Here is a 27,500-nt window from a genome sequence, read left to right on the forward strand (position 1 = left end):
GAAATCAATGAAGGTAGCAGGTTGAGTCATCTTCATTGAATTCCGTTGATTTTCAAGAAATTTACGTTATGAAACTGCCCAAATGATCTCTGTAACGGTAGGTGAAATGGCCTTCACGTTTTCAAAGATTCAGGAGTCAGGATGGCACACAGTTGGAAATTTCAGAAAATCAAGAATTTTCTTTTCTGCTAGCATACCGTACCTAAATCTAGGTTTCCCCTTAAGACAACGAAGCGAATTGTGAGGCGGCTGTAGCTGCTGTATAAGTATGCCCATAAGGCAACAAAGTGCCCTTCCCCAAAAGGTATTTGTGCGGTTCTTTCCAGATCGTTGTAGCATCCGTACAGACCGAAGACCTTAGATCCATTACTTGAATAAACCGTCACAAATTCTCTACAAAAGTAGCACAAAAGTAAACAGTTAGAACTTCTACAATGGGGTGCCAAAAGCTGAACTAATATATATATATATATATATATATATATATATATATACAAGTTAAGAAGGTCTCTCGAGCCAACAGTGCATCTCTGCCTCCCAGGAGGATAACAAATGGATTCATAGTCCAAGCTTCGGCGAAATCTAGTGAATTAATGAAGTTTGAAGGGACCAAGGACGGACAACCCCTGGATGGCAATTTCATTGGGAGAAAAACTTTTTATGCCCTGAGCAGGATTGAACCCACATCCCCCTGATTACCGGTTGGGTGTGATAACCATTACACTATTAGAGCAACCATGCTGGTTACATGGCCAATCTAGATAGCGAATGGGAATTACGTGGTCATCCCGGGCCCCTGTTATTTTTCCCCAACTAAATGACGCTGGATCAGCCAGAACGATGATTCACAGGCGGACGAGAGAGAAGAGGACATTTTGCATACAACTTAAGAAGGTCTCTCGGGCCAACAGCGCATCTCTGCCCCCCCCAGGAGGATCACAAATGGATTCACAGTCCAAGCCTCGGCGAAATGTAGTTAATTAATGAGGTCTAAAGGGACCAAGGACGGACAGCCCCTGGATGGCTGTTGGTCTTTCACAAGCATCCAATACGTGATGTTTTCTTCATGAAACAATATATAAAACACAAATGAAGACAAGACACGTTTATAAAGAACACCTATATTTCGACCGACTTGTCGGTCTTCTTCACCCTGAAGTAACGTCTCTTGCCTTCATTTGTGTTAATGCCTAAAAGGGAAACAAGGACTATCCAGAAGTAATCTTTGAGACACAACTTTCTCAGAACACCAAAACCTACCTGCAAGGCGGATAGACTCCATGTATGGTAAGAAGAACTACAGCATTGCTGATACCAACATTCCCTATGGTCCAGTTACAGCTTAAATAACTGTAATCCGACTTGAAGATAGTGATAGTCCCAAAAGACTGATTAAAATTACCTCCACAACCTGGAACTGATGTAAACCACACGAAAATTAACTTAAAAGTGTGGCTTGCCTGCAAAAATCTGTAATTTGTGAATTTATTTAACTTTTACGTGACCTTGTAAGGCATGTGGAAGCACTGAGTTTAATTGAAGTGATGGCAATCTTTGCACGATTCATGCTGCCGGCGCTTGACCGTTTTTTACCACATGCCACCTTGTAAATTTTTAATGGCTTGAATTCCGGTAGCATGGATAACCTAAACGATTTTTGCTTATCCCCAATCGGGGAAAAAAGTGAACCGTAAGGCCTAAAAAGGCTTACATTCTAATTGTTATTGCTGGTTTTCACTCACGTGATCAACAGCCATGTTTTTCAACGAAAACAAAAGGAAGCGTTTGCATAATAATAGAGTTAAATTCCCGGAGGATTTGGTCGGGGCACCAACATGGCCGCCTTTTCTTTGTTTTGGGCACCAACATGGCGGTCGTGACGTCATGTGAAAACCAAGAATTGATCCCGTTGTCCCCTACAATTTACTGGTTACTGGCTGTCAGTTATGTGTACCAATTGCTATTAACAACTAACTTAACTGCACAATTAGCGCCTTTGCTAAGGGAAATTAACAGATACGTTTCTACTTTTGAGTAAAAGCGCATCTGTTATTTATTACTACTTCCCACCCGCGATTGTAATAGATAAAGAAAGATAAAGATAAAGAAAATAATAACGACACTCAGAGGAAACGACATGAAGTTCCGATTATTTTATTATTTTCGCGAGCCAGAAATATAGCAGCCTTGTTCAAAAAATATGCGTTCTTGTCAGATTAATACTTAACAAAAATGCTGTTTTAAGGAATCAATACCCACAGTTAATTGCATCTTAAGTGGCGATTGTTAACGATCGGCGCCGTTATGAATATTGAAATGTAGATGCCGTTTAACCTTTGGCACTTTTCTGTTACTGGTACCTGATCAGGTTACAACTCAAGAATCATAAAAAAAACAAAAGCTAAATAGACTATCTGCGCGAATTAGAGCTTTTAAGAGAGAAACGGATTAATAAAACTGCACTTAGGTCAGTCTTCCCTCAAAGTATTCTCTAACACTTACCATAGGTGATTGTGACCCTCCGCGATCGAGGTCCCTCACCAGCTGAGTTGAAAGCTGTTACCGTTATTTCGTACCTCTTCCCCGACTCTAAACCCCGTAACGCCACCTGAAGAACGTTTGCGTTGGTAGTGGTATTCTTTTCCGTATTGCTGTAGTAATAGTGATAGTAATAATAATAGTAATATTGTCTCCTGTAGTACACCCTGTAACCTTGTATCTGACCGTTGGCGAAACGAGACTCCACGGGATCCCAAAGTACCAGAACTCCGTCGCGTACGTTCCTAAGGCGCACATTTGGGGGCGCAGCGCTGGGAGCTGAAAGATGAGAAACATTTTTGTTATCATTGCTCTGCACAAATTCGCTTTGGACTTGCTCCTCTGCTCCTCGCGAGTCAACAACATTTTGACCACTGTGAAGATGAATATAATTGTTGATAACGCCAGATCACATTTGATTTGTTGAACCGTTCAAAATTGAAAAGCTGTTAATTTTCTGTAGGAAAATGCAGTGGGTAAATGCATCTTTATGGGTGTATTAATCTGGACGCCAGCTGGCATAATGTTTTGAAGTCCTAAGAAACGTTTAAATTAAGGCAAGATCTCCGTACAGGACCCTACTTCCTTATACATAGGCTTCTTTGTTTCAAGAAAAGAATAGTGATAGCAATAGACGTCAGTTGGGACTGTGGTGCTTTGCTCTTTCTTCTCAGAGGTTTATTTGTAAGTCTGACTTAATTACGGAAAACGGATCATTTTTTCCCTACAATTTTAGCCATTTTTTTTTTAACTTTAGAATAAGCGAAAGAAGTGGAGTTTCAAGCAATCGTTGCAATAGGATTAAAAGTACTGTTATTAAAAATTTAATTGCTACCTGCTATATTTTTTGTGAAGTTCTTTTTTTCTGTTTGCGAATTCGCCGAGACTCTGCAAAGTGTATGTTTTATTCCTTTGCTGTATAAGGCACGGCCATTTCAGGATCACGAACTGTGCATTTAGTTGGCTTTTGCGTTTTGTCGCTCTTTGTAGAGATCGGCAATACTCTCAATGATGCTTCTAAGTGTATAACTTTGGTAGAGACCCATGGATGTTCCTGTAAGAGGCATACTTCGTTTCACTCCCTATCATGTCTTTTCAATGCACTGCTCAGTAAGGGCTTGTTTGTCTGGGTCGACGAAGTTTAGGCGATCGTTAACTGTGAGATGACGTTATCCCTGCTCGTCTTATAGGCAATCGTAAACTTTCCGGCCACAGGTTGCTACGGCTAATATTTTTTGAAGGAAAGCTTACTGCCAGAAAATCATGAGTTCTGGCGGATTGAAGGTTATCCACTGTAGTTTTTTCTTAAGCAGCGCGAAACAAATCCATCTCCCGTTGCACTTTGTCTTTGCCAACTGACCGCGTTTGCACACAAGTTGTGGACATTTCATGGACAACGAAAGTAAATTGTTTTTATTGCGCCACTCTATGCTCCGCTCAGGATCGGCTATACTGAAGCAGAAACAATTTCCAAATGTTCAAATCTGGCTAAAAAATGCTGACTCTATTACTTCGTTAGCCATTTAAATTTTTACGAAGACACAAGACTCAAGGGGAAACGTGAAACGATTTTTATTGCAATGAACTCGTGCATGAAAGGTTCTCATGAAGGATGCACCAATCAGATTAGAAGCGTGATACAATCTTCTATAAGTGTGCAGTAGGAGGCATGAAGGAAAAGCAGGTCACAGATCACAGCAATACTGGATAAACCTAAAACTGTCACAGGGACTATTTAACCTTAACCCTAAGCAGTGTCTTTGGTCGTTATTAATTTGAGTGGGGCTCTTTGTTTCAAGAGTAGCGAAACAGGGATCTCTGAACGGTAACCTACTAGTTGTAACTTGTAGGTTCGATTGTATGTGCTTGGCAGTGCACGTGTATATAATTACTTATCATTGTTATGTAAATAGTCAGCCAGAATTCAAAATGAATATCATTTCTAAGGTGTGAATTAGCAACTTGACACGTTAGCTCAGTGGTCAAGATCAGGGAGAAGTAATCCAGAGGTGTACAGAGAGTCAGCGTTTAATGCAAGCTGCGAGTGACATATATAAAATGGCAGAAAAAGTCGAGCAGGGTCTGGAAAAAACGACAAGACGTAGCGAGAGAAGCTAAGACGAAAGGAGACAATGGTGAGGGCGGTGTGGGCAAAGATTATAGAGAGGGAGGATAGAAAAGGAGAGACAATTGAGATCCATTTTTATTCTTCCCGTAAGTACAGATTAGCCATGTATATATTCGGTTCCCTTGGGTATACGTATTGTTCTACAAAACAATAGCGCGAATGCACAATTAATTTATTCTACAGGCATAATGAAATAGGGACCTGTACGAAATCATTCCACGTTTGAAAACCACTGATATCATTTCTGGGATCATCACATTACACGTAATTATGCCGATTAAAGGGAATGCGACAAGGTTTTACTAATTCGCCATACACCGTCTGCACAATGCAACCAGCCCTCAAACCATAAACCAAGAATGCAGCTTAGTGTGCTTTCATTTAAAGAATCAACATTGATTCATGCAATGAAGTAAATACAATAGAAAAGATTTTGAATATTTCAAAGTTACTTGATTTTTGTATTCTATTTTCATGGTTTTAGTGATAATAGAAAGGTAAAAGCTCCAAATTATAAGAATAGCTTCTGGAATCTCGCCGTCATAACAAGGCTACATAGCTTGATCTGATAGTGAGTCAGGAACAGATTGATGCCCCTTCTCGCGTAAACCTTTGTTTTCTTATCATCCTTTTTTTCTATATCAATTTTAAGTTTTACCTCCAGCCTCCAGCATTCCACTCACTGTCCTCCCCTCCTCCATCCCAGATGACAAAATAGAGTTCAGGTTTTCAGAAAAGGATTAAAGGAAGATTGCAATTCCAACTCGTTGCCTCTCTGTTCGCTGGGGCGGGGGGTGGGGGAGAGATGGGGGTCAAGTAAAACGGATTTTTAGGGTGTAGATTAACAAAAAAACAAACAAACAAACAAAAAACAAAAGCAGAAAAAAAAAACATTCAAAATTACTAACCTATTTCACCAGTTTCGACTTCTACTTGCTCGCTTTTATACAAGTCACCGCTGACATTTACCGCATAAACACGAATCGTGTGCTTACTAAAACCTGGGATGTCGGACACGTTCATCGCCGTGAGTGACGAATTCAATATGTGAACTCTCCAGGTCATGTTGGCGCTGTATGACCGGTAATAATCTGTAGGCCTTGTTTGTATCATGGACAAAATAAAGAACTCAGGTTGTAAGTCTCCCGGCAAGTTGTTCCATTCAACAACCAAACTCGTCGCACTGGTGTCGAAACCAAGTATGTTCCATTGTGTTGAAGGTGAAAGAGCTACAATGGAAAAGCGTTACATATTAAGGACAATACGCTCTATAAATGAGAGAAGAAAAAGAACGACTAACATATCAACCATAATTTTGATACAGCAATGTTTCCTCTTTCGGCAGATTTCACCTCTTTGTAGAATATTACCCAAAAATTTCCAACAAGCAGTCCATATTACAAATTTTACCTAGCAGCTTAGATTATTTATGCCTCATACCCTACTGACCAAAATAACCGATTGAGTTTAATTAAGGCTAAGAGGAACCTTTTGTGATGTTTGTCAAATTAGTTAGATTATAAGCCAGTAAAGGGAATCGACGAAGGCAGTAGCTTGGGTCATCTACATCGAATTGCATTGACTTTCAAGAGAGTTAAGTTATGAAACTGTCCAAATTATCTCTATACTCAATTTCGTCTTTGGCCATCTCAGTTTTATCCCAAATAACACACAAAAAGCGGTCACAAACATATGATAAAAAAGTATGCTTAAAATTATCTTTTACTTCACGTTTCGTATGCTTATGCATGCATCTTCAGAAGGAATGGTTAACACAGAGAATACGGCATAAGCGAGTCCATGGTCCGTCGCAGGAGGAAAGATCGGGCAAATCTCGTCAATGAAGAGCTTATCGGGGAGCGTATCCTGAGCTCTATCAATGACTGTTGGAGTGGTTTCCAGAGCAAATAATTCAAAGTAAACAATTCCCTTTAATGGGTGTAGCTTTTTTTTTTTTTTTTGGCTTGGAAAATGTCGTTTTAAACAAGAAGAAATCCACTTCCGCTTTCCTCTCAAGTTTCCTATAGTGTCACATGACAAGCTTGCTTACGCGATCTGTGTCAACAGAAGGTTCAATCCCGTTGCCAGAGTCTTCGTTCCTTCGATGGGTAAAACAGGCTTCGCGCGATATTCTCGAGGAGATGGTGAGGCGTTCGTTCAAGACTTGTGGCATCCGTAACGCACTGGACTGCACAGAAGACGGTGCAGAAGAAAAAGAAAATAGTGAAGACAAGAAAATGGACGACAGGGTGGCAAAAAGGCACAAATTTTCAGGAGAAAAATGTCAAGCTTATACTTAAAAAAAAAGTTAACAGGTAAAACATATTCCTTTAAGGTCGGCTTTAAATCTGTGATCAGCAGTGTCTCCTTTATTTTATAGTAAATGCGCGATCCACTTTCGCTAAAATTTCAAAATGATCCCACTTTTAACTGTGAACATATAATGTAACGTGGTCCGCAAGAGCTGACGTGTGATGACCATTAATTACTGCTTTAAAATGCTCACTTTTTCTGTCATGCAATGGTCTTTTCGTATTTCTGATATAAAAATCATTGCAGTCTCAACATGTAGGTTTATATACAATCCTAGCCGTTTTGGCCTCGGCTAAGTCTATCTTTGTAAGGAAAGAGAGATTTAATGTGACGAGTGCTTTGGAAAATCATCCTAAAGTTAATGTGCCCGTAGAATTTATTTACACACGAAATAATTTGTTTACCAACGATTTTGCTTTGTAGCCCTCAATAATGTAAAAGTAAGAAAATTTTCATATTGGGAACTGTGACGGTTGAGGTGAATGGTTTGTTTTGCTGCTTTTGTAAGAAATCATTCATGTTATAAGTAACAACATCTCTGGGGTAACCACTTGGTGACATCAACTATCTTAAGTTCATCCAAAGACCATTGTAACAAACGAGGCGACGAGCAAATGCGAAAACATGTTACAAAATCTTGTCACAGTTTAAAGGGGGATCATTTTGAAATATTAGGGAAAGGGCGATCTTTCATTTACTGCAAAATAAAGAAGACACTGCTTATCAAATATTTAAAGCCGACCTTAAATGAATAGTTCAGCAGCAACAAGCTGTGTTTTTATTACTTTTTATCACCTCTATTGTCACTTAATAGTTAATAGTTAATAAGTTGGTGATCCTGCATATTAAAACTCCAATTTTATATTAACCGTCACTTCTAAAGATGTACGCAGAAGCATACAAAACGTCAAGTAAACTTTGATCATTGAAATAAAACTTGCGTGTGAAAATCGTCTGGCGTAAAACGCCACGAGCAAGTCACCGAGTGTTTTTTTTTCAGGATGGGCACTCAGATTCTTCCTCGTTAAGTTTATGAAACAGATCCACTTTCGTCTTCTTTTAATAGCTTTTGACCTGGAATCACCATAAAACGGTATTTCATGGATAGAAAAATCATTTTCTTCGTCTTTCGTGTTGTTGCAGCCGGATGCAACGCATCTACCGACCGTATTAAACCTTCACATAAAAATATCTCAAAGGAATGACTAAGAGGTAGAAACAAGCGGTCCCGAGAGGACGTCACAATCATTTGTGCTCGCGCGGTTTTTTACCCCGCCGGAATTAAAAGTCTGCCTGTTTTAATGGCTAATATTAGGGGAAGAAACCGAAATCGAAATAAAACTTTTGCAGTTGTTACCAGGACAATGGGTACATTCAATCAAGCAAATAAAAAATAATCTGTCATATACATTTCAAGTATAGGTTTAGATCTGTTGTTTGTTACCGCTGTTTCTGTGTTATTTCTGAGAAAATGATTCCCATACCGGAATGTAAAACGGCCTTTCAATTTCCAACGGGTCACGAGTCAACATAGCACACACAGCTAAGAATTTCAGAAAATCAAGAAGTTCCTCAAAGAATTCTAATCATCATTTTAAAAATTTGAGCAAAAACAAAGTATCGAAGTATTCAAAAAAAGCCCTGAGCTTCCAGTGCCAGTTAAACCACTGTCCTTCCTAAATACGCTCCAGCACTGGGCTATAGGTTACCCCTGGTAAGCACTATCTCTTATATGGTTTAATTTTATCCTTGGTTTAAATAATTTTCCCCTTTATTTTTAAACTAAAATAAACCACGCACGGGTGACTCAGTTGGTCAAGGTCTTTAAATAACTGAGGAGAAAATGCTGTCTTTGTAACGACATCTGCAAATGGTTAGACTCTCTAGTCTTCTCGGATAAGGACGATAAACCGTAGGCCCAGTCTCACAACCGTTCAACGTTCATAATCCTTCGGGACGTAAAAAGAACCCACAAACGTCTTCTGTGGTGTTTGGGTCTCCGTAAGTGGAGCTTTGCTCTGTGGAGATACCCTGTCTTCTGGCAAAGTTTATCAATGAATAAAAAAAAGAAATAAATAAAATTAACTAATTATTATATATTACCATTTATATTCATCCCCAATAACAAATCGAGTTAAAATTTAAACCAAGGATAAACTGACCTCCAATCTGTCAGCATACTTCGTCAAAATGGCCGAAATGACATAGTTTCAATTGCTTTTTAGCTCAGTTGCTACAACTCCGCACTATTATCTCCTAAATTAAGGGCTCGAATTCTATTTACGCTTTTTTTTGTCACTGCTTAATCTGAGAACAAAGTTAGAGTTGTTATCCACAACTTTAAAAGGAACTCCAATGGTAAAATTGTAGTCGTGTACAGTTAGCAAAAAGGCACACAAAAAATGATGGTTGCATGGAGATCCAAGTCTCATGGGCTAAACGTGTTTAAAAGTTACAAAATAGTGGTATTTTCCTAGCTGATATCATACCTAAATCTAGGTCTCTCTTTAAGATAACGAATTGAATTGTCAGGCGGCTGTAGCGACTGTATAAATATGACTGTACAGCAACGAAGTGGTCATCCCCAAAACCTATTTGTATGGTGCTTTCCAGATCGTTGTAGCATCCGTACTGACCAAAGACCTTAGATCCATTACTTGAATAAACCGTCACAAATTCTCTACAAAAGTAGCACAAAAATAAACAGTTAGAACGTCTACGATGGTTAAAAAGTGGTAAAGGGAAAACAAAAAAAGTTATTCATGGTCATAGTACCATTGAAAGCGTAGAATGTCCTTACAGTTTTGACCTCCATTGTAGCCGTACTACCAGAGTTAATTTTTTGGGAATTAGTAAATGAGAAGAAGATGAAATCGTCAACATTTTTTGTAAAAAAAAATCTATCCGACAGCTTTTAAGTTATTATCAGTATAGATGAAAATCGTCGTTTTCGCCGTTTGCGAAAAAAACCTGTGTAAATAATTTTAACTACTTATTTCTATACATGATTTTTCCATTCTTACTGAATTCTTAAATTTTGAGGTGGGATCGTACGGTTAGTTTTTGAGAAAAAGGCTTTTGAAATGTCAAGTTTCCATTCCCCCCTCCAAAAGCTCTGTCACTATATTTAGCTTTTTCCTCGGATTTGCATTTATTTGTTCGGTAAAATTTACATTTTACATCAACTCCAGTGACTTACACTTCAGAAGAGACATCCTGTTGTCTTAACTTCACAGATTTCAAAATCTTGATCTTTTTCTTCGGCAAACTGTACTGATGCCATGTTAACCGACTTCACCTTTGCCTTCTTTTCTAAATTTGTCACTTATGTCCACAAATGCACACAATACCAAAATAGGAAAAATAACAAAACATCGGCAACAATTTGACAATTTTGGCAAATATGGCGAGATTTTGTCAAATGGCCAAATGTACGCAAATTAGTTCCGCACATGGTGATCAGCCATGTTGGCGAATCTGGCGAATATGGTGAATTCTTGTCAAATGGCCAAATGTTTGTAAATTACTTCAATACCAGGTGGCCAGCTATGTAAGCGAATATGGCGATTTTGAAAATTCTTGTGAAATTGCCAACGGTATGTAAATTAGTTCAATACGTGGTAAGCAGCCACGTTGGCGAATCTGGCAAAGATGGCGATTTCGGTGCACTCTTGTCAAATTGCCAACTGTACGTAAATTAGTTTAAAAATCTGGCAAATATGACAAATTCTTTTCAAAGAGGTCTTACTTTAACAACTACTTCTCCTCAAAGCAACAACAAACTGCTCGTCCTTTAGCAACAAGGAACTACTAACCAGAAGCTTTCCTACCGAAAGGAGACTTGTTGTAGGACTAAAAACATGACCGATGCTTGATTGAATGGTTGAATTTTAAAAGTGGATGATCATGAAATACCCATTCAGGCCAATTTTGCAAGTATTAGCCGATGGCAAGTCAGCCATAGTTCTTTAATGAAATGTAACACATTGCTTCCATTTTTACCCTGTAAGACTTTATTTATACGATTTTTATGCTGGCTTATACAACAATAGATTTTATATCCTGAGCCAAGTTGATGCGAGTAAAAACAGGTTTCAGTGGGTCAAAAGACAAGTTTTTAATCCGTTATAACTCAGCATGGGCACCCTGTAAATAGGCTTCTAATGCTACTGGACCAAATTTTGATATATTAAAAGTCAGTGCTAAACTGGAGGCACCGTCTCGAGGCTTTAGGGAATAAATATGATTGATGATTTGTATGAGTTTATTCCCCTAAGCCTATATGGAAATTGGTCTATTAGTAGCTAGCAATACGACTCTGGAACAATGCACAATGTCTTTTCTCACAAACCTAACTTTTCTTTCAACAACGAAACATACAGAAGGGGATTTGGAACAGAGACCTTCTTTCATTAACTGATCTCAAGCCTCGAATAACCATTTCCAGACTTGATTGGATTGCATACAACGGAAGGCTAAAATAGGTGGACAAACATTTGGGATTCTTGCTGTAAATTAATTGCAGTAGTATTACGAGTTTTTTCTACTCTAAAATTTCTTAATTCACATAGGTTTACAATGTAAAAGATTAACCTATTCTAGTCCATATGAACTGTCATTTTGCCATTCATAAATTGCACATCAAGTGATATAAAATGGCATTTTTATTGCATTCGAACTGTATTGTTCGACCTGTATTAAGTGGTCACTTGGCGATTTCCCGAGGGTGACCGCTTAATACAGGTCTGACAGTATATTTTCAAAAAATTGCCATTTTCCCACAATTTGCCGGCTTGCAGGGGGCCTTCTCGCCTTCTTATTTGCATTGGCTTCTAAGTTGTTGGCCATTTAAAAAAAAAAAATGCCATTTTCGCCAAATTCGCCAAATTCGCCGGCAAAATCTAAGGGCCCTTAATTGCCTGCTCATTTGCACTGGTTTTCAAGTTGTCTGCGATTTTGACAAAGTTGCCATTTTCGCCGCGTTCGCCAATTTCGCTGAACTCTTGTCTTCTCATTTGCATTCGCTTCCAAGTTGTCGGCGAGTTTGACAAAGTTGCCATTTTCGCCACATATTTAACTTACTGCTTCTTTTTTTAAATTGTTGGCGAAATTTTGCCATTTTTGTCATTTTTGTTGTTGCGTGCATTTCTGGACATATTTCAAATTTGTGGTTGTCAACTTGCTATAAATGCTATTTGGCAAGTAAGTTAATGCCCAACAAGGCAACAAGGACTAATAAGTATCCACAAGTTATCTTTGAGACACAATTTTCTGAGAACACTAAAACCTACCTGCAAGGCAGATAGACTCCATGTATGGCAAGAAGACCTACAGCATTGCTGATACCAACACTTCCTATGGTCCAGTTACAGGTTAAATGACTGTAATCCGACTTGAAGATAGTGATAGTTCCAAAAGACTGATTGAAATTACCTCCACATCCTGACACTAATGTAAACCACACGAAAATGGATTTAAAAATTGAGGCTTGCTTGCAAAAATCTGTAATTTATGACTTTAGTTTACTTTTACGTAACCTCGTAAGGCATGAGGAGGCAATGAGTTTGAATGAAGTGATGACATGATTTGCACGATTACTGCTGCCCGCGCTTGACCGGTTTTTACCTTGCAAATTTTCCATGGCTTAAATTCCGGTAGCGTGGATATACTTAACGATTTTTGTTTATCCCCAGTCGGGGTAAAAATTGAACTTTAAGACTTAAAAAGGCTTACATTTTGTCTGTTGTTGCTATAACTATTGTCTACGATTATACTGGAAACTGGTTAGCAGTTATGTGTGCTAATTGCTCTTAACGAGTCACGTCACTGTACAGTTAGTACCCTTGCTAAGGGAAATTCACAGATGCGCTTTTACTTAAGACCTTTTCCCAGTTACAATCCTCAATCGCGCGTCGGAAAGATAAAAAAAAAACAAAAACAAAAAAAAAAAAACACACTCAGAGAAAACGACAAGAAGTTCCGATTACTTTTGCATGCCAGAAATATTGCAAAAATTTAGTTTTATCAACGGAGTTGATAATGTAAATTGGCCACCGTACAGAGATTCTAAAAGCTGACGTTTCGAGCGTTAGCCCTTCGTCAGAGCGCATTGCAGGCTTGTTCAAAAAAAATATGCTTGCTTGTCAAATTATGACTTCAAAAAATATGCAGAATAAAGGAATCAAGACCCACCCGTTAATTTCATCTCGGCGATCGTTAACCATGGGTTCCGTTATATGAATATCGAAAACTGTATGCCATTTAGCTTTTGCCTCTTTTCTGTTACTGGTACCTGATATGGTTACGACTCAAGAATCATGAAAAACAAAAGCTATATAACTTATATCTATGCAAATTAGAGCTTTTAATTTAAGAGATAAACGGTTTATTAATGTTGTAGTTAAACTAGTCTTCCCTGAAGCTATTCTCTAACACTCACCGTAGGTGATTGTGAGCCTCTGCGATCGAGGTCCCTCACCAGCTGAGTTGAAAGCTGTTACCGATATTCCGTACCTCCTTCCTGACTCTAAACCCCGTAACTCCACCTGAAGTACGTTTGCGTCGGTAGTGCTATTCTTTTCCGCATAGCTATAGTAATAGTGATAGTAATAATAATAGTAATATTGTCTCCTGTAGTACACCCTGTAACCTTGTATCTGACCATTGGCGAAACGAGACTCCACGGGATCCCAAAGTACCAGAACTCCGTCCCGTACGTTCCTTAGGCGCACATTTGGGGGCGCAGCGCTGGGAGCTGAAAGATGAGAAACATTATTTTTGTTATCACTGCTCTGCACAAATTCGTTGTGGACTCACTCGCCTGCTCCTCGCGAGTCAACAACATTTTGACCACCGTGAAGATGAATATCAATGTTGATAACGCCAGATCACATATGATTTGTTTAATCGTTCAAAATTGAAAAGCTGTTAATTTTCTGAAGGAAAATGCAGTGGGTAAATGCATCTTTATGGGTGTATTAATCTGGACGTCATCTGGCATAATGTTCTGAAGTCCTAAGAAACGTTTAAATTAAGGCAAGAGGACCCTAATTCATTATGCATAAGCTCCTTTGTTTTAAGAAAACAATAGTGATAACAATAGACGTCTCTTGCGACTGTGGCGCTTTGTTCTTTCTTCTCAGAGGTTTTTTGTAAGTCTGACTGAATTACGGAAAAAAGGACGTTTTTCCCCTGCAATGGTAGTCATTTTTTATTATTATTTTAGAATAAGCAAAAGAAGTGGAGTTCAAGGAATCGTTGTAATGGGGTTAAACGTACTGTTATTAAAAATTTAATTCCTACTTGCTCTATTTTTCCTGAAGTTGTTCTTTCCTTCTGTTTGCGAATTCGCCGAGACCCTGCAAAGTAGTGTTTTTTTCCCTCTGCTATATAAGGCACGGCCATTTCAGGATCACGAACTGTGCATTTAGTGGGCTTTAGCGTTTTGTCGCTCTTTGTAGAGATGAGCAATGTTTTCAATGATGCTTGGGGGGGGGGGTGGTGGAAGTAAGGGATCAAGTAAAACGGATTGTTAGGGTGTAGAATAATAATAATAATAATAATAATAATATAAAAAACAAAGAAAAGAAAAAAAACTTTCAAAATTACTCACCAATTTCACCAGTTTCGACTTCTACTTGCTCGCTTTTATACAAGTCACCACTGCTGATATTTCCCGCATAAACACGAATCGTGTGCTGACTAAAACCTGGGAGGTCGGACATGTTCACCGCCGTGAGTGACGAATTCAATATGCGAACTCTCCAGGTCATGTTGGCGCTGTATGACCGGTAATAATCTGTAGGCCTTGTTTGTATCATGGACAAAATAAAGAACTCAGGTTGTAAGTCTCCCGGTAAGTTATTCCATTCAACAACTAAACTCGTCGCACTGGTGTTGAAACCAAGTATGTTCCATGGTGTTGAAGGTGAAAGAGCTGCAATGGAAAAACGTTACAAATTGAGTACAATACGCTCTATAAATGAGAGAAGAAAAAGAACGGCTAAGATATCAACAATAATTTTGATTCAATCATGTTTCCTCTTTTTGCAGATTTCACCTCTTTGTAGAATGTTACCCAAAAATTTCCAACAAGCAGCCCATACTGCAAAATTTACCTAGCCGCTTAGATTTTTTTTGCTTGAATGTTGAGTGTTGAATGTTTATTTGCCACACAATAATATTACAAAAAAATAAAGGATGGATATTACAATAATTGTAGCGAAGAGACCCGAAGAAACCACCGGGCTTCATACCCTACAGTCCAAAATAACCGAGTGAGCTTAATTAAGGCTAAGAGGAACCTTTTTTGATGTTTGTCAAATTAGTTAGATTCAAAGCCAGTGAGGGAATCAACGAAGGCAGCAGCTTGGGTCATCTACATCGAATTGCATTGACTTTCAAGAAAGTTAAGTTATGAAACTGCCCAAATTATCTCTACACTCAATTTCGTCTTTGGCCATCTCAGTTTTATGCGAAATAATACAGAAAAAGCGGTGACAAACATATGATAAAAACGTATACTTAAAATTATGTTTTACTTCACGTTTCGTATGCTTACGCATACATCTTCAGAAGTGACGGTTAATACAGAGAATACGGCATAAGCGAGTCCATGGTCCGTCGCAGGAGGAAAGATCAGGCAAGTCTCTTCAATTAAGAGCTTATCGCGGAGGGTATCCTGAGCTCGATCAATGAATGTTGGAGTGGTTTCCAGAGCAAAGAAATCAAAGTAAAGAATTCCCTTTGATGGATGAAGGCCTTTTTTTTTTATTATTTGCTTGGAAAATGTCGCTTTAAACAAGAAGAAATCCACTTGCGCTTTCCTCTCAAGTCTGCTATGGCGTCATGTGACAAGCTTGCTTATATGTGTCAACAGAAGGTTCAATCTCGTTCCCAGAGTCTTCGTTCCTTCGATGGGTAACCAGGCTTCGTGCGATATTCCGGAGGAGATGGTGAGGCGTTCGTTCAAGACGTGTGGCATCTCTAACGCACTGGACTGCACAGAAGACGGTTCAGAAGAAGAAGAAAAAAGCGAAGACAAGAAAATGGACGACGGGGTGGCAAAAAGGCACAAATGTTCCCTGCTGACATAGTATACCTGCCAAGTGTCACGCCTGAGGCGTGATTGTTACGCCTGCGGATCGAAAACTTTGATGTCACGCCTACTCACGCCTGTGTTCCAGTATCTCACGCCTGGTAGAAACGTTACAGACATTAAGCATTGACTGCCACATTTTGAAAAACATACATTAAGTTATTTAAAGAAACTGAAACCAATGAGAGAAAATAGAAGTCCATAGGAATGAGTGTCTTTCTTAGAATTCTCTTATTTTTAGTAGGGAGAGTCACTCGAGACGATGTAGTTTGGGAACGAGAATGTCAAATTTGTAGGAGTATTTCTGGTTCCGGTACTGGTACCAAATTTAGTTGTGGTTCCATGCAACCACAAACTATATATTATCTTATAAGTATTCAAAGCATCGATCGATGTACTGGCCAGACGAAAGTCTTCCAAGCATCTTCGCAGGTCTTAGGACATCCTCGGATATCATCCGAGTCCTACAAAAAAAACTCTGGCACTCTCAGGAGAAAAATGCCACGCTTATAATTAAAAAAAAGAGTTAATAGGTAAAACATATTTCTTTAAGGTCGGCTTTCAATCTTTGATCAGCAGTGTCTCCAATGTCCGATCCCCTATCGCTAAAATTTCCAAATGATCCCACTTTAAACTGTGAACAGTTGATGTAACGTGGTCAGCAAGAGCCGGCGTATGATGACCATTAATTACTGCTTTAAAATGCTCACTTTTTCTGTCATGCACTCGTCTTTTAGTATTTCTGATATAAAAATCATTGCAGTCTCAACATGTAGGTTTATATCCAATCTTAGCCTTTTTGGCCTCGGCTAAGTCTATCTTTGTAAGGAAAGAGAGATTTAATGTGACGAGTGCTTTGGAAAATCATCCTAAAGTTAATGTGCCCGTAGAATTTATTTACACACGAAATAATTTGTTTACCAACGATTTTGCTTTGTAGCCCTCAATAATGTAAAAGTAAGAAAATTTTCATATTGGGAACTGTGACGGTTGAGGTGAATGGTTTGTTTTGCTGCTTTTGTAAGAAATCATTCATGTTATAAGTAACAACATCTCTGGGGTAACCACTTGGTGACATCAACTATCTTAAGTTCATCCAAAGACCATTGTAACAAACGAGGCGACGAGCAAATGCGAAAACATGTTACAAAATCTTGTCACAGTTTAAAGGGGGATCATTTTGAAATATTAGGGAAAGGGCGATCTTTCATTTACTGCAAAATAAAGAAGACACTGCTTATCAAATATTTAAAGCCGACCTTAAATGAATAGTTCAGCAGCAACAAGCTGTGTTTTTATTACTTTTTATCACCTCTATTGTCACTTAATAGCTAATAGTTAATAAGTTGGTGATCCTGCATATTAAAACTCCAATTTTATATTAACCGTCACTTCTAAAGATGTACGCAGAAGCATACAAAACGTCAAGTAAACTTTGATCATTGAAATAAAACTTGCGTGTGAAAATCGTCTGGCGTAAAACGCCGCGAGCAAGTCACCGAGTGTTTTTTTTTCAGGATGGGCACTCAGATTCTTCCTCGTTAAGTTTATGAAACAGATCCACTTTCGTCTTCTTTTAATAGCTTTTGACCTGGAATCACCATAAAACGGTATTTCATGGATAGAAAAATCATTTTCTTCGTCTTTCGTGTTGTTGCAGCCGGATGCAACGCATCTACCGACCGTATTAAACCTTCACATAAAAATATCTCAAATGAATGACTTAGAGGTAGAAATAAGCGTTTCCGAGATGACGTCACAATCATCTCCAGTCCTCCTTCTGTACTCGCGCGGTTTTTTACCCCGCCGGAAGTGAAATTCTCCGCTTTTTAATGGCTCATATTAGGGAAAGAAAAACCAAAATCGAAATAAAACTTTTTGCAGTTGTTATCAGGCCAACGGGTATATTCAATCAAGCAAATAAAAAATAATCTGCCATAAACACTTCAAGTATACGTTTAGATCTGATGTTTACCGATGTTTGTGTGTTATATCTGATAAAAGGGAACTTAAGCATCGACGACGAAATGGCAGAACGACGACTGCCGGAAGTGAAATTTTCGCGCGCGAATGTTTCCCATTTTAAACACGGAGCGAGCCTATAAAAGGTCAGCGGTTTGCACTTTGCTGGCTTCCTTCGCACCGATAATGACGGCTTTCTGCAACGGTCAATATCGTTATAAATCTTGTGCTTAATCTGTTGTTGTCTGCTTTCAAGAAATGATACATTAAATTATTTGTTTACAACCCCAACGATTTGCTTACCTTTTCAAGAGTGTCCTAAATGTTTTTCTTAGACAAAAAACTCAAGAAACGAGCGAAAACTTCCTTCCCGTTCAGAGAAAATTCAAATTTCCCGGGCGCTCAAGATCGATGTACGCAAGTCCTACGTTGAGAAAAAAGGCCTGCAATCATAAAGATCATCTATTTCTATAAATTGAGCATGCCTGTAGATTCTGTACGATAGTGAGGCTTGTACTTTGAGTTTTTGTGGGCGGGAAAGTAAAAAACCAAAACAAAAAGAAATCTGCGTTTGACCATGTTAGGCCGCCATAGTGCAAGTGCACCTCTAAACTGTTCTATTCAAAACAAAAAAACCCCGAAATTCTGAGTACTACAAAGAAAACAAAGAGTCTTTAAAGGTTAAAAAGGTCAGGTACGACTTCAAAATAGAGTTAAACAAAGAAGAAGACCGCCTGGAGTCGCTGAAGATAAAAATTGCATCCATCAAAAAAGAGCTGCATTTGGATAACAAACTCGTACCTGCAGCAAACGCTCGTTTTATGGAAATTTTAGTAGACAACTGGCTTGTACATAATGCCAAAACCGAGGCAAATGGTTTAGACACTGCAGGCTTTGTGGGGTTTGTGGACTTTGATAGTTTGCAGTCAGTAATCGAAGAGGAGACAAACGCAAGCTTGCCTCCAGAATCGTTCCAGGACAGCTACATCAAGACACAGCTGCATAGCGAGAGCCGAGAAAATGACGAAATTTATTTAGTGTGTGGATCTGCCCTCGAACGTTTGTTTAGACATTTCATTGACGAAAATGACTGTGTTTGCAAATGTGGGAAAAGTTTAGACTTTGATGAATTGATCGGAGCAATTAATGGTTATTGTAAACAGCATAAATTGTAATTCTGAAATACACTTCAAGCTACCTTCTTAGTCCACCAAATAGTAAAAATCTTTGCTCATGATAAAATGCACTTGCACTTCTACAGTCAGTAAGCTTATATACACTTACAGAAAGCGAACTACAAATATTTACCCTGAGTTCGAGTTGTGTTGAAAAGAATAAAAGCTTTATTCAAGCAATTTTCGCTATAAACATGCACTGAAACAATAAAATACACATTGATAATTTTCACGATTGATTATAGTTTGAACGTGGGCATCTACAAAGAATTACATCAGTTTCTGTCAAGCTCGGCTGAAATTATGCGACATGTAAATCAAGCTACATTTATAAATTTACCAGCATCTTCCTCTTCACGGACACTGCTATCTTGTTGTATTTTTGCTTTTTTCCTTCGGCTGGGTTTGGTTTCAGAGGCAACCTCCCCGCCGCTGAAGGCTACAAAAGATCGCAGAGATTCCATTTCACTCGCTGGCATCAGAAGTACAACCTAAAACACGGCATTTACGTTGAGTAAACAACTCGAAAACAATCGATATGCTTTCACAAGTGAAACAACAAAAATAAGAAGTTAAAATGCATGTATATGAAGTACGATACCTGTCTAAATTCTTCTGTAGATGCCATTCTCGTTGTTTTCGCTGACCTTTTTACAAAGAAAGCAAACAAACCTTTTGTGCGGTCGCCTCGAGTTCTTCGTACGAATTTCGCGGGAGTACAACACGCCTGGTTGAATAAGCCAATCAAAGCAGAGTATTACAATTTCTGATTGACGGGCTGAGCCGCTCAGCCTCCATTATAGGCTCGCTCCGTGTTTAAATGAGAAACACTGAAAGTAGAACCTTTGGGGTTACCAGCTGGCCAATTGCTTAATTCGAATCGTCGACTCTTCCCATACTAAGCACGAATATCCTTTCAGGTTTAGGTTGATGAAATCTGCAATGGCGGCAAAGCAACAACAACCTCTTGAAAAGAAATGTAAGGCCGAATCTTTTGAGAACTAAACCAAGTGAATTGATATTTTAGTGCTTTTTATCCTCTTACGTTTTGAACTAAAACATTTCACCCTCGTTTTATTATAGCTACCACGAAATATTTCCAATGGACGTTCCAGCATGATGTGCTAATGTGCCGAGAAGCTATTGTAAGTGAACCTTACAGTTTCAGAGTTAGAAGTCCAGAGAGAGGACAAGTGTGGGATAGCATTGCCGCTCATCTCAACAGTCTTAATCAGCCAAAGTTTAGAGTCACTGGCAGAGCAGTTCGCGACCGCTACACCCTACTAACTTCACGACATAAACAGAAACTTCGCGACGAAGAAAAGGCGTCAGGAATTGAAATAGAAGAAATAGAACTGGATATCCTTTTCGAGGATATTCTTGAGCGAGAAAAAAACGCAAAAGAAAAGATCGACGAGCAGAGTGCAGAGAAAAAAGCGAAAGCCGCTCAGGAGAAAGAAGCTGCTGAAGAAATCAGGCTCCAAGCACTGCAAACATAAAAGGCGAGGACGGGAGTCAAAAAGGACCCAAGATGAGAAGAAGAACATCTGATACCATCGAGTTTTTGGTTTAGAAAGCGGAAAAGGTTAGAGAACTGAAGATGGAAGAACTGAAAATCAAAAATAGGGAAGTGGAGATTGCAGCAGCTAAACAAGATGAAGCAGCAAAACAACAACAGTCTATGTTTGCTTCCCTCATGCAACAAATGGAACGACAGCAGCAGCTGCAACAACAAAACATCCAAGCAATGCTCGCTCAGCAAAACAATCTGCTGATGGCAATGCTGCAAAATAGCAACGCCAACTCGAAGTATTCCTTGACTTCCTTACGTTTATATTTGCTACGGTTATTATCTGAGCCTACTTGGAGTTGAATTTTGCTGTTTTCCAGTGTTGTGGTATCTTCGTATTAAATCGGTTTAGACCTTAGTATGTTGAGCTGAGAATTAGCTTTACCCCTTTGCAATTATCAGCCTGCATTCATTTTTAAAGTCATAGTTGTGTTTATTATAGAAATACCCGAACTTTTTGGAAGAGCGTTTACACTGCGAAGAATTGGATGACTGAACATAACACAAAACACAGCAGGATATCTTCCCTTTGTATTGCCTTTTGGATCTATAATAAAAGTGTTGCTTTTTAAGTGACCTGGTGTTGAATGAATTTATTTCATTTAATTTTAAAGGTGAGCTACACAATGAACAGGCAGGTTCAATTTATTTTTCGCTTTACATTTGCATGTTGCCCTCCTTCACTATAGTAATACACTTTGTTGTATGATTTCAAAATAAATTCCCACAACACCAAACATGCTGACCCCTGTTTAAGTTCATCTGCAATAAGTAACCAGAACTAAGCCAAACTGATCCCACTGGAGTCCTCACAATTTCAAAATGTTCTTTAGGAGGAGGCGTGGATGCTGGCTGGAGTCATGATAGTAATGTTTAATTGTTGCAGTCAGTGATCCATGATGCACATAATATTTCCACAATGATTGTAAAAACATATTTCCTTACACATGCATTTTTTGTTATTTCTTTGAGATTATAATTTATTATGTATTCTGGGCTTAGAAAGATAGGTATGCTGCCTTGAATATAATACAAACAGTTTCTTAAGTGAAATATGTATCAAGAGCTGGTGGTTCGAGGTCAAAGAATTCTGATGTCTTGTTGCCATGTAAGCATGTGATTGCATTTCGAAGTATGACTGCAACTACATACATCTTGCCTACACTGTTTTGGAAAATTTTGAGATTTTTTTTAAAATTATTGAATTTGAAGGAGTTGATGACATCTCCAAACAACCACTCAACCGAGCTTTTCACAGCACTCATCTTTGTGTTATACAGCTCCACATTTGGTGTAAGGATGCCATGCTTAAAGGGACCTTGAAGGTGTATTCTCAGAGGATATGCAGGGTCACCGTACACACAGAGGGGTACACCTGTAGGGCTAAATGCATACTGGCCAAGGTCACGAAGCAACTGAGAGTCTGTCAGCATGCCTGCGTCATGTTTTCTTCCCCTCTAGAAGTAAAATAATACAGGTATAATTTCCATCTAATAAAATGAGCACTACAAGTAACTGGGGCCAGCATAGAAATAAAACCGGTTATAATACAAGGTTAGATTGGCTACATGCACATAGCTTTAGTGTTTGTAACCAAGCTCCATAAAGTTGCATACTGTTTTATGAAGGGAGGCTTAAAATTGATGTGCATGTGGTTGCATTCATGCATGAATCTTGAAAGAGATGAGCTATCTACAACTTACCAACTGGGCCATACAAGTTTCCAATTAAGCCATTGGGCAAAGCAACGCTCTGGAATTTCAGGGCATGTACCCCTTTGTGCCCATTGTAGAAGATTATCTGGTGTTCTCCAGGCCTGGATATAGGCCTCACCGTGCCATCAATAAATCCAAAGCAATTTGGTAATGGCGCTCCTTTTGCTGTGATAGCATCAACATACCTTTGTAAGTTTGCAGGGCTCAAGACTTGATGGTTCTCCATTGCAACACCTTGTGGCCATGAGTATTGTAAACATAATCGATCATCTGGTTAGTGACCATGCTGAGCACTGGCACGGGTTTCGCAAATCGGACGATCATATGTCCATATCTGCACGGATATGACAAGCGCTTAAGTAGCATACAAAGGCCTTCAAATCCATCGCACACCGAGCGCTGGTTACAGGTAAGAGTTTCAGGAATTTGTAAAACTTTGTACAGCCGTGGAATATCTCGCTTTCGGAAGCGAAATTCCGCCAAACACTCAGATTCGTTGACTTCTTCTAGATCAAAAGGCGTTTATGAGTCGTATGGAAAGTCTGCATTTTTTGAAACGTAGAGGTCGTTAAGAACAAGAAATTCTTCGTCATTGATCGTTCCATCGTCATGGCTTAAAAGAAGAAGATTGCGAACGTCTCTAAATGCCATGATGACGAGAAATGGGTACACCAGCGAAAAATCCGTCGACGATCCGAGGTTAAATCGCTTAAACTTTGTTTTTCCCGCTGAAACCAAAACCCTATACCCAGTCCACCGCGGTTCGAAACGTCGCCGTCGTCGATTTCGTTGTCGATGCTTAAGTTCCCTAAAATGATCTCCATAACGGTAGGGAAAACGGCTTTTCAATTTCCAACGTGTCAGGACTCAAGATGGCACACACAGTTGGGAATTTCATAAAATCAAGAAGTTCTTCGAAGAATTCTAATCAGCATCTTAAAATTTGAGCAAGAGCAAAGTATCGAAGCATTCAGGAAAAGCCCCAAGCTTTCAGGGGCAGTTAAATGAACGTCCTTCCTAAATGCGCTCCAACTCTAGGCTATGGGTTACTTGTGGTAAGTAATATCTCTTTCATGGTTCAATTTTATCCATGGTTTAAATAATTTTCCCCTTTATTTTAAACTAAAATAAACCGCGCACCGGTGGCTCAGTTGGTCAGGGTCTTTAAATAACTAAGGAGACAGTGCTGTCTTTGTAATGACATCTACAAATGGTTAGACTCTCTAGTCTTCTCGGATAAGGACGATAAACCGTAGGCCCTGTCTCACAACCCTTCAATGATCATAATCCTGTGGGACGTAAAAAGAACCCACAAACGTCTTCTGTGGTGTTTGGGTCTCCGCAAGTGGAGCTTTCCTCTGTGGAGATACCCTGTCTTGTGGCAAAGTTTATAAATTAACAAATCAATAAATAAACTAATTATTATATATTACCATTTATATTCGTCCCCAATAACAAAGCGAGTTAAAATTTAAACCAAGGATAAACTGACCTCCAATCTGTCAGCATACTTCGTCAAAATGGCCGAAATGGCATAGTTTCAATTGCTTTTTAGCTCAGTTGCTACAGCTCCGCACTATTATCTCTAAGTCAAGGGCCCGAATTCTATTTGCGCTTTATTTTGCGACTGCTTGAGCTGGGAACAAAGTTACAGTTATTATCCACAACTTTAAAAATAACTCCGATGGTAAAATTGTAGTCTTGCGCAGTTAGCAAAAGGCACACAAAAAAGTGATGGTTGCATGGAGATCCAAGTCTCATGGGCTAAAAGTTACAAAATAGTGGTATTTTCCTAACTGATATCATACCTAAATCTAGGTCTCCCTTTAAGATAACGAATTGAATTGTCAGGCGGCTGTAACGACTGTATAAGTATGACTGTACAGCAACAAAGTGGTCATCCCCAAAAGCTATTTGTACGGTGCTTTCCAGATCGTTGTAGCATCCGTACTGACCAAAGACCTTAGATCCACTACTTGAATAAACCGTCACAAATTCTCTACAAAAGTAGCACAAAAATAAACAGTTAGAACTTCTACGATGGTTAAAAAGGGGTGAAGGAAAAAAAAAAGTTATTCATGGTCATAGTAACATTGAAAGCGTAGAATGTCCTTACACTTTTGACCTCCATTGTAGCCGTACGACCAGGGTTAATTTTTTAGGAATTAGTAAATGAGAAGAAGATGAAACCGTCAACATTTTTGCAAAAAAAGATCTATCCGACAGTTTTTCAGTTATTATCAAAATAGATGAAAATCGTCGTTTTCGCCGTTTGCGAAAAAAACCTGTGTGATAAATTTAACTACTTATTTCTATACATGATTTTTCCATTCTTACTGAATTCTTAAATTTTGAGGTGGGTTCGTACGGTTAGTCTTTAAGGAAAAGGCCTTTAAAATGTCTAGTTTCCATTCCCCCCTCCAGGAGCTCGGTCACTATATTTAGCTTTTTCCCCTGATTTGCATTTATTTGTTCGGTAAAATGTACATTTTACATCAACTGCAGTGACTTACATTATAGAAGAGACATCCTGTTCCCTTAACTTCACAGATTTCAAAATCTTGATCTTTTTCTTCGGAAAACTGTACTGACGCCATGCTAAGTGACGTCACCTTTGACTTCTTTTCTAAATTTGTCACTTTTGTCCACAAATGCACACAATAACAAAATTGGAAACAATAACAAAATATCGCCAATATTTTGACAATTTTGGCAATAATGGCGAGATTTTGTCAAATGGCCAAATGTATGCAAATTAGTTCCGCACATGGTAACCAGCCATGTTGGCGAATCTGGCGAATATGGTGAATTCTTGTCAAATGGCCAACTGTTTGTAAATTACTTCAATACCAGGTGGCCAGATATGTTAGCGAATATGGCGATTTTGGAAAATTCTTGTGAAATTGCCAACGGTACGTAAATTAGTTCAATACGTGGTGAGCAGCCACGTTGGCGAATCTGGCGAATATGGCGATTTCGGTGCATTCTTGCCAAATTGCCAACAGTATGTAAATTAGTTTTAAAATCTGGCAAATATGACAAATATTGCGAATTCTTTTCAAAGAGGTCTTACTTCAACAACTACTACTCCTCAAAGCAACAACAAACTGCTCGTTCTTAAGCAACAAGGAACTTCTAACCAGAAGCTTTCCTACCGAAAGGAGACTTGTCGTAGGACTAAGAACATCACCGATGCTTGATTCAACGGTTGAATTTCAAAAGTGGATGAAATACCCATTCAGGCCAATTTTGCAAGTATTAGCCGATGGCAAGTCGGCCATAGTTATTCAATGAAATGTAACACATTGCTTCCATCTTTACCCTGTAAGACTTTATTTATACGATTTCTATGCTGGTTTATACAACAATAGATTTCATATCCTGAGCCAAGTTGATGCGAGTGAAAAAAGTTTTAAGTGGGGTAAAAGACAAGTTTTTTATCCGTCATAACTCAGCATGGGCACCCTGTAAATAGGCTTCTAATGCTACTGGACCAAATTTTGATATATTAAAAGTCAGTCCTAAACTGGAGGCATCATCTCGAGGCTTTAGGGAATAAATATGATGATTTGTATGAGTTTATTCCCCTAAGCCTATATGGAAATTGGTCTATTAGTAGCTAGCAATACAACTCTGGAACTAACATTAGCTACCAAAATAAATGAAATCCATACAATGCACAATGTCTTTTCTCACAAACCTAACTTTTCTTTCAACAACGAAACATACAGAAGGGGATTTGGAACAGAGACCTTCTTTCATTAACTGATCTCAAGCCTCGAATAACCATTTCCAGACTTGATTGGATTGCATACAACGGAAGGCTAAAATAAGTGGACAAACATTAGGTATTCTTGCTGTAAATTAATTGCAGTAGTATTACGAGTTTTTTCTACTCTGAAATTTCTTAATTCACATGGGTTTACAATGTAAAAGATTAACCTATTCTGGTCCATATGAACTGTCATTTTGCCATTCATAAATTCATCAAGTGATATAAAATGGCATTTTTATTGCATTCGAACTGTATTGTTCGACCTGTATTAAGTGGTCACTTGGCGATTTCCCGTCGGTGACCGCTTAATACTGGTCTGACTGTATATTTTAAAAAAAATTGCCATTTTCCCACAATTTGCCGGCTTGTATAGGGCCCTCTCGCCTTCTAATTTGCATTGGCTTCCAAGTTGTTGGCCGTTTTAAAAAAAAAAATGCCATTTTCGCCAAATTGGCCAAATTCGCCGGCAAAACCTAAGAGCCCTTACTTGCCTGCTCATTTGCACTGGTTTTCAAGTTGTCTGTGATTTTGACAAAGTTGCCATTTTCGCCGCGTTCGCCAATTTCGCTGAACTCTTGTCCTCTCATTTGCATTCGCTTCCAAGTTGTCGGCGAGTTTGACAAAGTTGCCATTTTCGCCACATATTTAACTTACTGCTTCTTTTTTTAAATTGTTGGCGAAATTTTGCCATTTTTGTCATTTTTGTTGTTGTGTGCATTTCTGGACATATTTCAAATTTGTGGTTGTCAACTTGCTATTAACTTGCTAGTTAATGCCCAACAAGGCAAAAAGGACTATCCACAAGTTATCTTTGAGACAATTTTCTGAGAACACTAAAACCTACCTGCAAGGCAGATAGACTCCATGTATGGCAAGAAGACCTACAGCATTGCTGATACCAACACTTCCTATGGTCCAGTTACAGGTTAAATGACTGTAATCCGACTTGAAGATAGTGATAGTTCCAAAAGACTGATTGAAATTACCTCCACATGCTGAAACTAATGCAAACCACACGAAAATGGATTTAAAAGTGAGGCTTGCCTGCAAAGATCTGTGATTTATGACTTTAGGTTACTTTTACGTGACCTCGTAAGGCATGAGGAGGCACTGAGTTTGAATGAAGTGATGACAGGATTTGCACGATTACCGCTGCCGGCGCTTGACCGGTTCTTACTTCATGCCACCTTGTAAATTTTCCATGGCTTAAATTCTGGTAGCGTGGAT

At 38.8% G+C, this 27,500-nt stretch overlaps 2 protein-coding genes, 1 long non-coding RNA gene and 1 pseudogene across 3 annotated transcripts in view; all 4 read right to left on the reverse strand.

Moving 5' to 3' along the window:
* The window catches only part of LOC138028769 (uncharacterized), a 70,018-nt gene extending 67,390 nt beyond the window's left edge, over positions 1–2,628 (reverse strand). Inside the window, exons 1-3 of the mRNA XM_068876381.1 lie at positions 2,503–2,628; positions 1,261–1,417; positions 203–393 (exon numbers count right to left, since the gene is read on the reverse strand). The gene's annotated coding sequence lies outside the window, so the exon portion shown is untranslated. The remainder of the gene's footprint in view (positions 1–202; positions 394–1,260; positions 1,418–2,502) is intronic.
* A 6,915-nt stretch (positions 2,629–9,543) lies between these two features.
* Positions 9,544–13,499, reverse strand: LOC138028714 (uncharacterized). Its single transcript, XR_011127710.1, has 3 exons — positions 13,419–13,499; positions 12,271–12,427; positions 9,544–9,659 (listed from the first exon to the last, which is right to left on the reverse strand). It is a non-coding gene; the product is annotated as an uncharacterized lncRNA (long non-coding RNA).
* Positions 13,500–21,826: 8,327 nt separating this feature from the next.
* On the reverse strand, positions 21,827–23,178 carry LOC138028570 (uncharacterized; annotated as a pseudogene).
* Positions 23,179–23,772: 594 nt separating this feature from the next.
* Positions 23,773–27,500, reverse strand: part of LOC138030449 (MAM and fibronectin type III domain-containing protein 1-like) — a 6,253-nt gene continuing 2,525 nt past the window's right edge. Inside the window, exons 3-5 of the mRNA XM_068878360.1 lie at positions 27,118–27,274; positions 24,307–24,497; positions 23,773–23,873 (exon numbers count right to left, since the gene is read on the reverse strand). Coding sequence (XP_068734461.1) covers positions 23,773–23,873; positions 24,307–24,497; positions 27,118–27,274 — 449 coding nt within the window. The remainder of the gene's footprint in view (positions 23,874–24,306; positions 24,498–27,117; positions 27,275–27,500) is intronic.

This window comes from Montipora capricornis, chromosome 13 (genome assembly GCF_036669925.1).
Source record: "Montipora capricornis isolate CH-2021 chromosome 13, ASM3666992v2, whole genome shotgun sequence".
Taxonomy (NCBI): domain Eukaryota; kingdom Metazoa; phylum Cnidaria; class Anthozoa; order Scleractinia; family Acroporidae; genus Montipora; species Montipora capricornis.